Here is an 11,539-nt window from a genome sequence, read left to right as displayed (position 1 = left end):
AGGTGCACTTAGTGCAGTCATGATGTCTGTGAGTCTTATCTACCACTCAGTGATGACGTGTTAAAAAGTTTTATTTCCTGTGGTAGGAATGATTTCTTGTAGCAGTCCGTGCGACATCGAAGCTGTCGGAGCCTCTTAGAGGAGGTGCTCCTCTGCTGGACCAGTGTGGGGTGGAGAAGGGTGGTCGGGGTTATCCATGATAGATAACCCCATCTCCACCACAACTTCAAAAGTGTCCTGTTAGCTGCCAATCTACATTACAATCCCTCCTGATGAAGAGGCAGTCATTGCTGAAAAACCATAACAATTACTCAACATATCCCATGCAAAAGTATTATATATATATATATATATATATATATATATATATATATATATATCTTACAAAAAGGAATGCACAATTTTTCATGCTTTTGGTTACACACGGGACATGTACAACAATCTCCTGGGTGAAAAGTCCTGTGTTTCTTTGACCTATCCAACCGACTTTTATTTAAAAAAACGTATGTACAGCTTTTACCTGCGAGGCTCAGCCTCTTCAAGCTTAAATCTTTTTTTTCCAATGCTGTTGCTTTGACTTTTGGTCTTAAATGGGTTTCAGCTTTAAATGTCTGCACGTAGCTTTATCAAAAAAGTGCAATCATGTAAATACAATTATGCCAGTGCCCTTGCACCCTTTTCACCTTATTTGAGACCTGAGGATACAGGTTGCCCTTCCAGTGCAATGTTGGCTTCAAACAAAGTGCTTGTGACTCTGATGTTGTTGTTCATGTGCATTTCTTGGGTTGCTCAATTGCTGCAGTTATAAATTCTCCTTTTATATCAAATGGATTTATTAGGCCTAACTATAAATGTACAGAGGAAGTCATGACAACGCCTTGCTAAGTTTATTGCAGGCTGACAGCTACTTACTGTGGTAACTACTTTTAAAATGGAAAGGGTAAAAGCAGTCTTCAGTCACAAGGCCAATCAGTCACAGTCAATCTATTAATTTCCACTTTCAGTTAAAAGCCCGTCATTAAGTTAAGCAGTTGCGTTTGCCCTGGAGCCCTTTAACCTTTCATAAAGATTTTACACAAGACACACTCAAACATGGTACCGCTGACTAGTAGCTAGCTTTGCTAATCTACCTTTATCTGGAGAAGAGAGGCTCTACTGAAGCTCAGTGGAAAAAAGATGATGGCTAGAGAGGAGAAAATGCAATGCCATGAAGACTAGCATTCTTGTAATTAACTGAAGAAAGGCTTCTTAGCAATGTCTGTGTTAGGATAGAGGAGCTAACTAAGTTCAAAACCAGCACTAATGGCTTGTAATATTAGCTATCAAGATGCCTGTGTGCTTTTCGGGGATTGCCCATTCCTCCGACGCTCCATTGTTCAAATCTCATAATAATAATAATAATGAATAGAAAAAAGAAGCAATATATTTCTATTGACATGGCTCAAATGCCTACATCGACGTTTCCAAAGTTATACAATGCCATGTTTACAACAGTAGACAAGTGGGAAAAATATTTAACCAATAATGGAATCCCTGCTTTTCATTACATTCATGACATTAAGCCTTACAATGTTCACAAATATTCCCACACACCTTCTTCCACCCTCATTTATCTTGCAATCACGTAAGCACACCGAGCTTGTTCTGAATTGGTCTGAAACAACTTGCAACGGTGCACTCGAGTGTTGAAAACAACGTCCACATTTCATCTTACACCAATTCAAAACTGATTTTCTGATATCCTTATGCATAGGTGACACAATTTAGCCTATAGGCTAGAACAAAAGCAATTCAAATGGTTGGGCGCAAACCGCTTTTATATTTCTTAAACAGAACTTTGTATTGAGGCTAACGGTTTCAAATATTTATCTTCTATGGTAAACATAACGTAGGATATTGGGCACCTGAGCCTACCTCTGCTTCTTTTCATAAAAAAGCTGCCTAAATCAAGGTAACCTGTTGTTTTGAAGTATGCAGATAAACAGTGATTCGTGGCCTATTACTGAGAAAAAACAAAGTAATGTCCTGGTAATTAATGTGATTACTGATAGTGTAGTGGAGAGCAAAGCGGTCTTGTACATTGTTATTTTTTGCTGAGAAGGGTTTGGATCCAGCGCAACATCATCCTAATTTCTTTTAAAACTAACTTTTCTCGCTGTCGAATGTTGTAGTAATGTGGTGCTCAGATATGCAAAAGCCAGTAAAATGTTTATGAATATGTAGCAAATCTATTGACGTGGGTAGCCGTTGATCAGTTGGCATCTGGACAGGCTTGGAAACCAGTAGATGGAAAAACCAGAAGGCACACCAGTCACCTGTCCACCGGGAAAAGTCCTGACTCTCCCAATAGACCTTGAGGGTTAGGATAGCCGATTGGTCAGGGGGATAGGACCTGTACAAATAGGGTTACGTTACCTTATGGGAGGTGATTCATAAAAGCCTATATGGTCGGAACAATGGGATGTCGGAGCAGGAAGTTGTTGTTTTTTCTAAACAAAGCAACGTCGAACTAGTGGGCTATAGGACCAACAGGAATTTCTTTCGGATTATTGAGAGTTCGGAACTAGTTCGGACTAGTAGCTCTACCTCTGACTCATTTTTTTTTTTTTCACTACACTTCCCCTTTGCTGTTTTATGCCATTTTTCCCCTGCATGGTACAGCCTGACCTGACTCTAATTGCTCTTTTTTGGTTTTCCATTAGCAAAAGATGTAGATCCTTTCCTTGGTACCACCTTGGTCATGCTTCCAACCGATACTGGAAGGCGTTAAAACACTGCAGAGCACTGATTGATCAGAGAGAACTGTCACTGGTGCGACACGGCACATTCTGCATAAACCCGCCATCTTTAAATAGCTAAGCTACCATTAATAGCGGGTGCGATTGTTTTATTCATTCGACCCAGTTTTTTAAAAAAAATGACAGCCCCAAAAAACTACCTTGTACACTAAGCTGTACAATTCACAAAGTGAAGACGTTCCTCTAAGTTCGGTTGCTGATGAAAGGATTCAGCAAGTGTTGCACTGAACATTATGTCCCGGCTGTTTTCATGCGCCGTTGCTAAGGGCGATCAGCTGTGAATCAGGCCTACACTAAGGGCGTAGTAACGAAGTGCTGCTTCCAAAAAAAATGTGGTCAAGTTCAGCAGAGCCAAACCATACAATACTTTTCTAACAGTTTACATAACACTTGTCAACTTTACGTGTGTTTAAACATAGGCTTCTTGAAAAAGGATAGAGATTGGACAGTAAACGGTGTTGCTCATAGGTGTGAAATACAGCCTCAAAAAATAATCAACAGGCTGTGATTATAATTAATTAATAAATAAATAATTAATATATAAAATAATTGTTAGTTGTATCCCTAGCAGTGTTAAGATGTGTCATCAGTCAAGTCTCCAATGCTGGTAATTATAAAATATGGAACAGAGCTAAAATGAAGTCAAAATTAAAATAAAATAAACAGAAAAAAACAAAAGAGCAAGAGTGATACTGCCACAGTTGATAAAACAAGCCATGTTCAAACACAATACACATCAATTGGTCAGCCATGCAAATTTGCAGGTCGAAGTTCACCTCTTTATTGAGGAACTTGAAAGTTGTGTCCCAAACTGTAACTTGTCTCCTACATCTTTCTTACCAAACATCAATATCCAATAACCATAACAAACATCTGGAGCTGCAGTGAAGAAACTGGTGTTTGCTCTCAGCTCTGTGTTCCATAACAGTGTAAGATGTCATTTGCTTTTGAGTATCCCGCCAGCCTAACTGACACATATACATAGGCTACTATGCTAAAGCAAGACTCATTTAAAGACAACAAGGGCCCATGCAGTGCAGCTGGAGGCAGTGCACCTGGCTGCTTCCCAGGGTTTTGCGTTTTTGTAGAGGCTGCTGGCCCTTTAAAAGCTAAGATGGTGTCCTGCAAGCTGCAGTTTCTGCCTTCCGTTTCCTTCCTGCCTCTCAGAGATCACAGAGCATTTAAAATTGAACCTGACCTAACCTCGCACAGAGAGAGATAGAGAGGTTTCCGTGTTAACCGTGCGAATGACAGCGCTTTGAACATGCTCACATTATGCTTCTACAATGCTATCAGGTCGCTGTTACAAAACTCTTCCACTAATTGCAAAATAAACCGCCTGCCTGCAAGGATGTACTTGTAATTAACTGTTATTAGACGTGACCCTAGTCACTGACATTCCTATTTGGCACATGTACAGCTGACATTGTCAACTCAGCTTGTGCACAGGCAGATCATCTACACAGATAGATGTTTCTTTTTTTTCTCATTGACCAGGGCAAAGTCAATAACGTACACTTACTTTCTTGTTACGGGTCTCCGTGTGCATCTCGGTTGCCGGAGCGGTGCAGCGGCGGAGGGGTGGAGCAGCAGGAGCAGGAGGGGTTCGGTCGGGGCTTTGGGTAGCTCTATCTGAATAAGAACGGGTGGGGAGATAGTGGGGTTTGAGGGGGGGCTAGTTTTCCACCTTTACAGTGAATATTCGGGATATAGGAACACGAACCCTGCCTTATCCAGTGTTTTTTTTTTCAGTTCATATCCGCAGCGTCGAAGGCTCCCTTTGCTCCCCCAAAATACAGCGAGTCTCTCTGTGTCTCTCCCTCTCTCTGTGACGGCGTGTTGTTGCCGTGTATTCAAGGGCTGGGCTCTCTCTCTGCCTTTTCCTCCTCCGCCTCTCCCTGCTTGTGACCCCACCCTGCGTCCCCACCCCTCATCTCTCTGTCAGTCAGGAGCTGCGCAGCCCTGCAGAGGAGCGGAGCCGAGCTGCCGGCGACCCGACACCGGCAGCAGGCAGGCGGGCGGGAGGAGAGGAGCTGCAGCACAACCGCGCAGTAACGCATTGTGAAATTTGAATTGCATGCAACCAGCTGCTCGCATCGGTGTACAACTATCTATTAATGCCATCTATGTTGCAGCAGATTGCTCAGAGATGGTGAAGTGAAACACCCATGTCCCCTTACTGACGTCAGCCAGCAGGCTAATTGAGGACACTTCTACTAGGTGGGGAGGGTATGAGTGGTTTATACTAGAGTATATATCTAGCAAGGCTTTGTAGCATTACATCTTATAAATATGACACCATATACGCAGATAGAGGAAGGGAAGGCAGCCAAGTCGGATGATTGGCATGGTAATAACCACACCCGTCTGATAAAGTAGGGTGTGGTGCAGTCTATGGCGTGGTAGCCAACATACAAATTTACAAGATATTTCACAACATTAAAAATGCATGGAAAATGTTGGCTCTGTTGTGGATATCCCAACCGTCAGCCAAACAGCTGAAAAAACACGTTTAATTATATAGACTTTTTCTTTCATTAGTTATTTTTTTCTACTAAATACAATGCACATGGCTCTCTGTTCAACCCAAAACGCCACAAAATATATGTTGTGACATTATTTTCCTCAAATTTAACCGTGAAACGTATATATTATAGTTTATTATTGTTCAAGTGGGGAATTTACTACATTTCCCATGATTCCAAATGCCGGAACTGGAAGCACCAGGCAGAAGCACAACGCGGAAGCATGCGAAGGTAAACACTGCTTTCAGTTTTCATATCATATATCAGTGTCATATACCAATCATTCAAAAAGAATCGTTTAATCAAAGGTATTTGGGTCAACAACTAGTTGACATAAAATACCAGTTTAACGCTCTTACGTAGCTCTTACTTGTAGCTTTTACGTCGACCATTCACCCTACTTTAGGCTGGAGGTCTCTTATCACATAACGGTACAAGCGTGTAATTATTAAAACACGGAAATATAATATTGATATAATAGAAGTAGGTTACGTTAGATATATTTCCTGTTTCTCAAAAGCCAGTTAAGGCGGTTTGTAAACCTCCAATAGGGAAAGGCACAGTCAGTATCAGAGTGCCTGGAAAAACACATGTAGCATTAGCTCAACGTTAGCCATAACCTTAACTAGCTATGTAGTTTTGCTGTCGCTTTTTATTTGACGCTATAAAGTTCAACGTTAGGGGCTGGAGAAATCGATGCAATTTTCCATTACGTAGCATGTCATTTGATATACATATAACGTTAATATTAATTAGGTCCAGCTTCTGAAATGTGACCAGTTGTGTATTTAAGTCCTTGAAAGCAATGCTTGAGAATCAAGTATCTTACCAGAAAATTACTTAAGTTAAAGTCACCTTTTAGAATATTATCGTACTTGATTATAAGTCTTAAAGTTCTGTACTTAATTTAATGTTATTCTTTTCATTGCTCCCCAGTGGGGAAGTTACAATAAGTAAACTTTGATTCTGAACTTTATTGTGACTTACTCATAGTAAAGCTTAGTGTTCAGGGTTTCCACATCCTTCTTGAACATCAAATTCAAAGAGCAACAGAATTTAAAAAAAAAAAAAATCCTTAAAAAGAATCTTTCACTCCCATGTGCAAAAACATTTCTTGCAAGTAACGAGTAATGAAGATGCTTAGGGGAAATGTAGTGGAGTAAAATTATGAATTTAATTTAAGAAACGTAGTTGAGTAAAAGTTAGTTTCCAAAAATATAAACATCGAAGTAAATAGATACGTGAAAATTCTACTTAAGTACAGTAAACAAGTATTTGTACTTTGTTACATTACAACATTGAATGTGACTGTTTTTTCTTTGTTTCTATGGCAGTCGGAAAACTCAAGGGGCTTTATAATAATAATAATAATAAATGGAATTTGTATAGCGCTTTTCCCAAGCTCAAAGTCGCTTAACAGGGTAGAGACAGTGTTTATTTAAAAAAAAAAAAAAAAAAAAAAAAAAACTACTAAGGATAGGCAGAACCGAAAAGATGGGTGAATTTATGAAATTGGGATGATGATTTTTCACAATTTCTCTGTTTTATAAACTAAATAATTGGATTTATTGAGAAAATAATCAGTAGATTAGTCAATTATGAAAATAGTTTTGTTAGTTGCAGCCCTGATTCTATGGTCCATCTTTAAACAAAACGTATTCACTGCGACAAAAGTCCTTTCTCTAATGTGTTATAATTTTGAGAGTTAAGATGCAGTTTAGTTGTGGTGCTGTAAGCCTGTACTGTGAGTGTCCTGGAAGTGTCTACCAAATGGCAGAATACTGTCATACTGTTACCTGAAAGTAACACTTAGTGGTGGCGGAGGATGGGTCCTGTACCTCCTGTTGTAAAAGCATCCACTGAGTTTTTGAACTTATGTGTCTGTCAGAGTGAGCCGGCGATCCTGTGAGGACGGCCCGCTGCTTGAGGAGCAGGAGACGGAGGGCCAGCGGCAGCTGCACAGCCTCCTGCTGCAGCAGCTCCACACTGAAGTTGACATTGACCGGTCAGAAACTCTCTGTTTGTATCATGAAAATATAGCACTGTACTGTGTAAAGAAAGTTCAGTTCCAAACATCCACGGACATTACTTGATAGTAAACATTGGCAACATTTTGTTTCCATATTGATTTACAGTCCAGCGCAATTTAGCACTATATTATATCCTATGGCCACATATTTTTTTGTACTTCCAACAAACTAGATTTTTCTTAAAGTGCAGCAGACACATACTAGCCTGGAAATCCAGACCTGTTATAGGTGGGCCTATATCAGATACACCGATGTGATTGGTGCAGCTCGGCTCCAAGGGCATAGTTAATGAGCAGCATTACTCAATGCCAAAGTAACTTGCTGAGCCAATTCAAATTGTTCTCTCGTGAGAACTCTGGATTTCCAGGGTAGACACCCACTGGGCTTGGCACAAATTTGAGATACAAAAATATACCACAATTCAATCCCTTGCCTTGTGTTATCAGTACAATGGCACAAATGTAGCAAAAATATTCTACAACACATCCCCTATTACTCACAAGCCAAATATCCTGTAGTGATTATTGCAGGAATCTGCCTCTTGATAGCAGATCTTGACAGTGCAAATTACAGTTAACCTCTCTCTAGATGAATTTACTGTCACACAGTGACAGTAAAAAAAAGACAATGAATTGGGTCAGTAAAACCCTTCTGTGTAGAATTGTGTTAATAAACCTGTCTGTGTAGCTCAGTGGGAAAAAATAAGCAGTGTCTGCATTTTTATTCTCACCGGCGCTCTCTGTGCTCCCACGCTCTTGTTACTGTGACGTGCTTTGGATAAAAGCATCCATCAAATGCTCTGTTGTGTTTCCTCCGCAGTGGCCCACAGAACATCCTGGAGGATTTTCTTTTATACAACCCCCGGGGCTACATATTCTTACTCCCTCAGCCATGTTTTTATCAGTAAATACGTTTAGGATGTGTGACTTTGTAATGACATGTGTCTGCAGCTGCTTCTGCTGGAGCACACAAAGTCTTTGTGTTATTTTGAAATAACTTCTGTCCTACAGATGTGTAGCCAAGAGGCAGTGCTTCGCCCCGGCGGCGCTTTATCTTCCGTTTGGGGAACAGGCAGCTGGAGTGAGAAGCCTCCCCCAGTTCCAGGCCCTACAGGATGGGGAGAAGGAGCTGGCCAGCTTGCGGGAGCTGGGCCTAACCGACACCGAGATCCAGCAGTGGCAGAGCAGAGACGTACCGGAGGCAGCAGAGAAGGTGAAACTTGCCGGAGAGACAGAAGGAGCTAGGTTTGATTCCGGGCCCTACATACAGTATGTGGAGTTTGCATGTTCTCCTCATGTTTTCTCTGTTTTTTTTTATACAAACACATTCAGGTTGCATGGATTGGAAAATCTAAATCTGCTTGTAGGTTTAAGTGATGAATTTCCTTTTTCCCCATCATTTACTAGATTGCATGCTTGGAAGTAAAGGGCCCAAAAAAGGTTTTAATACCTTTTTTTTTTTAGATCCATTATATTTAGTCTTTATTCCATTCATAGCTGGTGAAAAATTTACACCGCATACAGTACATACATAAATATTCCAAATTACTTTCCATTTGGGGAAAAGTGGCAGCTGATTGTAATGCTAAATATTTAAAAAATAAAATATCCAAATGTATAACTATTTATGTTTATCAGATTAAGCATTGAATATACTTGTATAATCTTGTACAAATGTGGGCCAAATCAAACTTGTTAAGCTCTGTGGAAGCACTATAATATATAAATAAATAATATATATATATATATATATATATATATATATATGTATATCTCCAAAAACTGACATCTGAAAACATCTGACCCCCAACTTTGTGCCCACACAGTCCCATGGTGTGTGCGCAGCTCCAGGTGCGAAGCAGCAGCGCCTGCAGGTGATCAGAGACAAGATTGAAGCCAGGGCAGAGCTCCTGTCCCGGCCACAGCGCTTTGCCGCCAGCCGGCCGCTGTCACGCCGGGAGATGGAGATTGAACGAGCGCTTTTCCAGGGAACTGACCGCCTGGGTTTCCTCACTGCACTCTACCATAGAGGTACGGAGTGCTAGAGCGCCGTCAGCTAAATGGTGTTATATGTGTCCCGATCAGTGTGAGGGACATGCTGAACTTGTTTTTGAAATGACAAAACAGAAAGGTGAAATAAAATGATAAAAGTGTTGCAGGTGAGATTTGTTCAATTGTTCAAAAACATCTCACCTCCAGCAGGTGACACATTGACAGAGACACAGTTACTATCACCTTTCTGTGGCTTGACAGATTGTGTACACCAGAGCTGTTCAGAAACTCATAAAGGGATAGTTCACACCAAAATCAAAAATACATATTTTTCTATTACTATTTATCAATCGAGATTTTTTTGGTGTGAGTTGCCCAGTGTTGGTTATCGCTATCTTATCCACTTATTTAGTATTTATTCATCATTCTCATTCTCATATCTCACTTATTATTTTATTATTTATTCATCATTCTCATTCTCTATTCCAGAGCTGTTCATACTGTTCGTATTTTACATATTGTAATATAATAACATAATAATATTTATTACAGCATCCTTTGCACTATCCTCCCCATTTAAAATAATAACTATCACAATTCACTCCTGCATGCTTTGCACTCCTCATTGCACTATTGCCTCTATATTGTTTCTGTTTTGATTATGTATTAGTGTGTATATATTGTTTGGTTATTTTGTATGTGTAAGCGCATTGTGAGCAACGATTCCTTGTATGTGTCCTCATGTCTGGCAAAAAAGCTGATTCGGATTTGGATATTTTTTTGGAAGTTTTCTGTTGGCCTATATTTTGATTGGCACGGTGTATTCATTTTCCAACTTTTGCAATGATGTTATTGATCAAAGTTTTCAGCAGAAGTCCATCCTGCGATCTTGGAATGATTTTTTTCAAAATAAATTAGATTGAGTAAAGTAGGAAAATATATAAACGGGACGATAAATAAAACTTTTTCCGAACAGAGCAGAGAGATACAGTTAAACAGGCTCTGCCATGTCCCATAACTCCATGTCAGAAGACCCCATCTGTGTTGTTGTTGAGGCTGTTGTTGTATTTTCCCTCACAGATGAAGATAACCTAGAGTGCCAGGAGGGGGCGTCGTCCTCTGACCCAATGGATTCTCTCTACAGAGATGTTCTCAGCAAGGAGAGAAAACCAGTTTCACTACAGGAGAGAGAAAAAAACGAAGCATTCCACCTGTCTAAACTCAGAAATGTACCTGGCCAGTTAAAAGACTCACATAGAGGCAAAAAACAACCAGAAGAAGCCTCTGACCATCAATTAGAACTGCTGGGTGAAAAAAGTAGCCCGTCAGTACAGTCAGAGTCAAGTTTCGACCCTGCAGAGCAGCTGCTCGTTCCAGACAGACCCGGGCCCTCACCATCGGCTGCTCCACCACAGATTAATATAAGCCAGCCAATCGGCAGTCTCTGTGGAGCTGCAAAGGCCAGGTCAGGGGGACCACTGACTGTCAAAGGGGAGATTGAGACAATCACAGATGAAGAAATCCTGAAAAGCCGTGAATCTGAAGAAGGGATCCAGAGCATCCCGAGGTTCCGAAACTACCAGCCGGGAATACCCTCCAAGGTATCAACAGCTGCATCTACAAGCCACATACTGTTTATTGTTACTGTGTAAACCAGATGATCCAGATGGATAGCTCGGACATTTGTTTTAGGCTAGTTACAATGCTAATGGTTTCCAACACATCTAAAAAATAAATAATTTGTCATTGGAGAAATCATTTTTACCAGTGAAAACCAGTCCAGACATTTAAATCCAAAAAAATCTGTTTAGTTAGTTTAGAAAGTGTCTTAGAACAACAGTACGGCGTCCATCTGACCATTAAAAACAGGTTTTGCTTGCTGTAATAATTATTTGTATTCGTACTGGCCATTAAAGTCTTTTTTCAAAATCAGCTTCCAATGTAAGTGATGGGGGACAAATCCCAGCAGTTGTGGAAGTTTACCCGAGACTAGTCTCGCTTTGCCAAACCTACCTCCACACACTGCGGAGGAGAGGAGGATTCTGGCTAGTCCACACAGCATTCCGTGATGGTAGAAAAACGTGGTTTATTGGCATTTCTTTAAACCAATCACAATCTTCACGGGCAGCGCTAAGCTCCGCATGGAGCCGCTGCAAAAAAGTAATGTGAGAGAAAACTCAGATTGGACAGATAGT

At 40.5% G+C, this 11,539-nt stretch overlaps 2 protein-coding genes and 1 long non-coding RNA gene across 5 annotated transcripts in view; 1 reads left to right on the top strand and 2 right to left on the bottom strand.

The window, feature by feature from the left end:
* The window catches only part of klf8 (Kruppel like factor 8), a 68,719-nt gene extending 63,794 nt beyond the window's left edge, over positions 1-4,925 (bottom strand). The window contains exon 1 of one of the 3 annotated variants that reach the window (XM_032533883.1): positions 4,321-4,925. In XM_032533883.1, coding sequence (XP_032389774.1) covers positions 4,321-4,347 — 27 coding nt within the window. In that variant the 5' untranslated portion in view covers positions 4,348-4,925. The remainder of the gene's footprint in view (positions 1-4,320) is intronic. The other 2 variants (XM_032533882.1, XM_032533884.1) reach the window with 2 other exon arrangements.
* A 359-nt stretch (positions 4,926-5,284) lies between these two features.
* The window catches only part of rbm41 (RNA binding motif protein 41), a 7,429-nt gene continuing 1,174 nt past the window's right edge, over positions 5,285-11,539 (top strand). The window contains exons 1-5 of the mRNA XM_032533886.1: positions 5,285-5,554; positions 7,212-7,328; positions 8,364-8,565; positions 9,179-9,383; positions 10,425-10,945. Of these exons, the coding sequence (XP_032389777.1) occupies positions 5,547-5,554; positions 7,212-7,328; positions 8,364-8,565; positions 9,179-9,383; positions 10,425-10,945 (1,053 nt within the window). The 5' untranslated portion in view covers positions 5,285-5,546. The remainder of the gene's footprint in view (positions 5,555-7,211; positions 7,329-8,363; positions 8,566-9,178; positions 9,384-10,424; positions 10,946-11,539) is intronic.
* Positions 10,567-11,539, bottom strand: part of LOC116700578 (uncharacterized) — a 24,180-nt gene continuing 23,207 nt past the window's right edge. Inside the window, exon 4 of the long non-coding RNA XR_004334686.1 lies at positions 10,567-10,577. This is a non-coding gene — a long non-coding RNA (uncharacterized LOC116700578). The remainder of the gene's footprint in view (positions 10,578-11,539) is intronic.

The sequence above is a fragment of the Etheostoma spectabile genome, chromosome 13, assembly GCF_008692095.1.
Source record: "Etheostoma spectabile isolate EspeVRDwgs_2016 chromosome 13, UIUC_Espe_1.0, whole genome shotgun sequence".
In the NCBI taxonomy this organism is placed as follows: Eukaryota; Metazoa; Chordata; class Actinopteri; order Perciformes; family Percidae; genus Etheostoma; species Etheostoma spectabile.
This window is presented reverse-complemented; position numbering and strand designations above follow the sequence as displayed.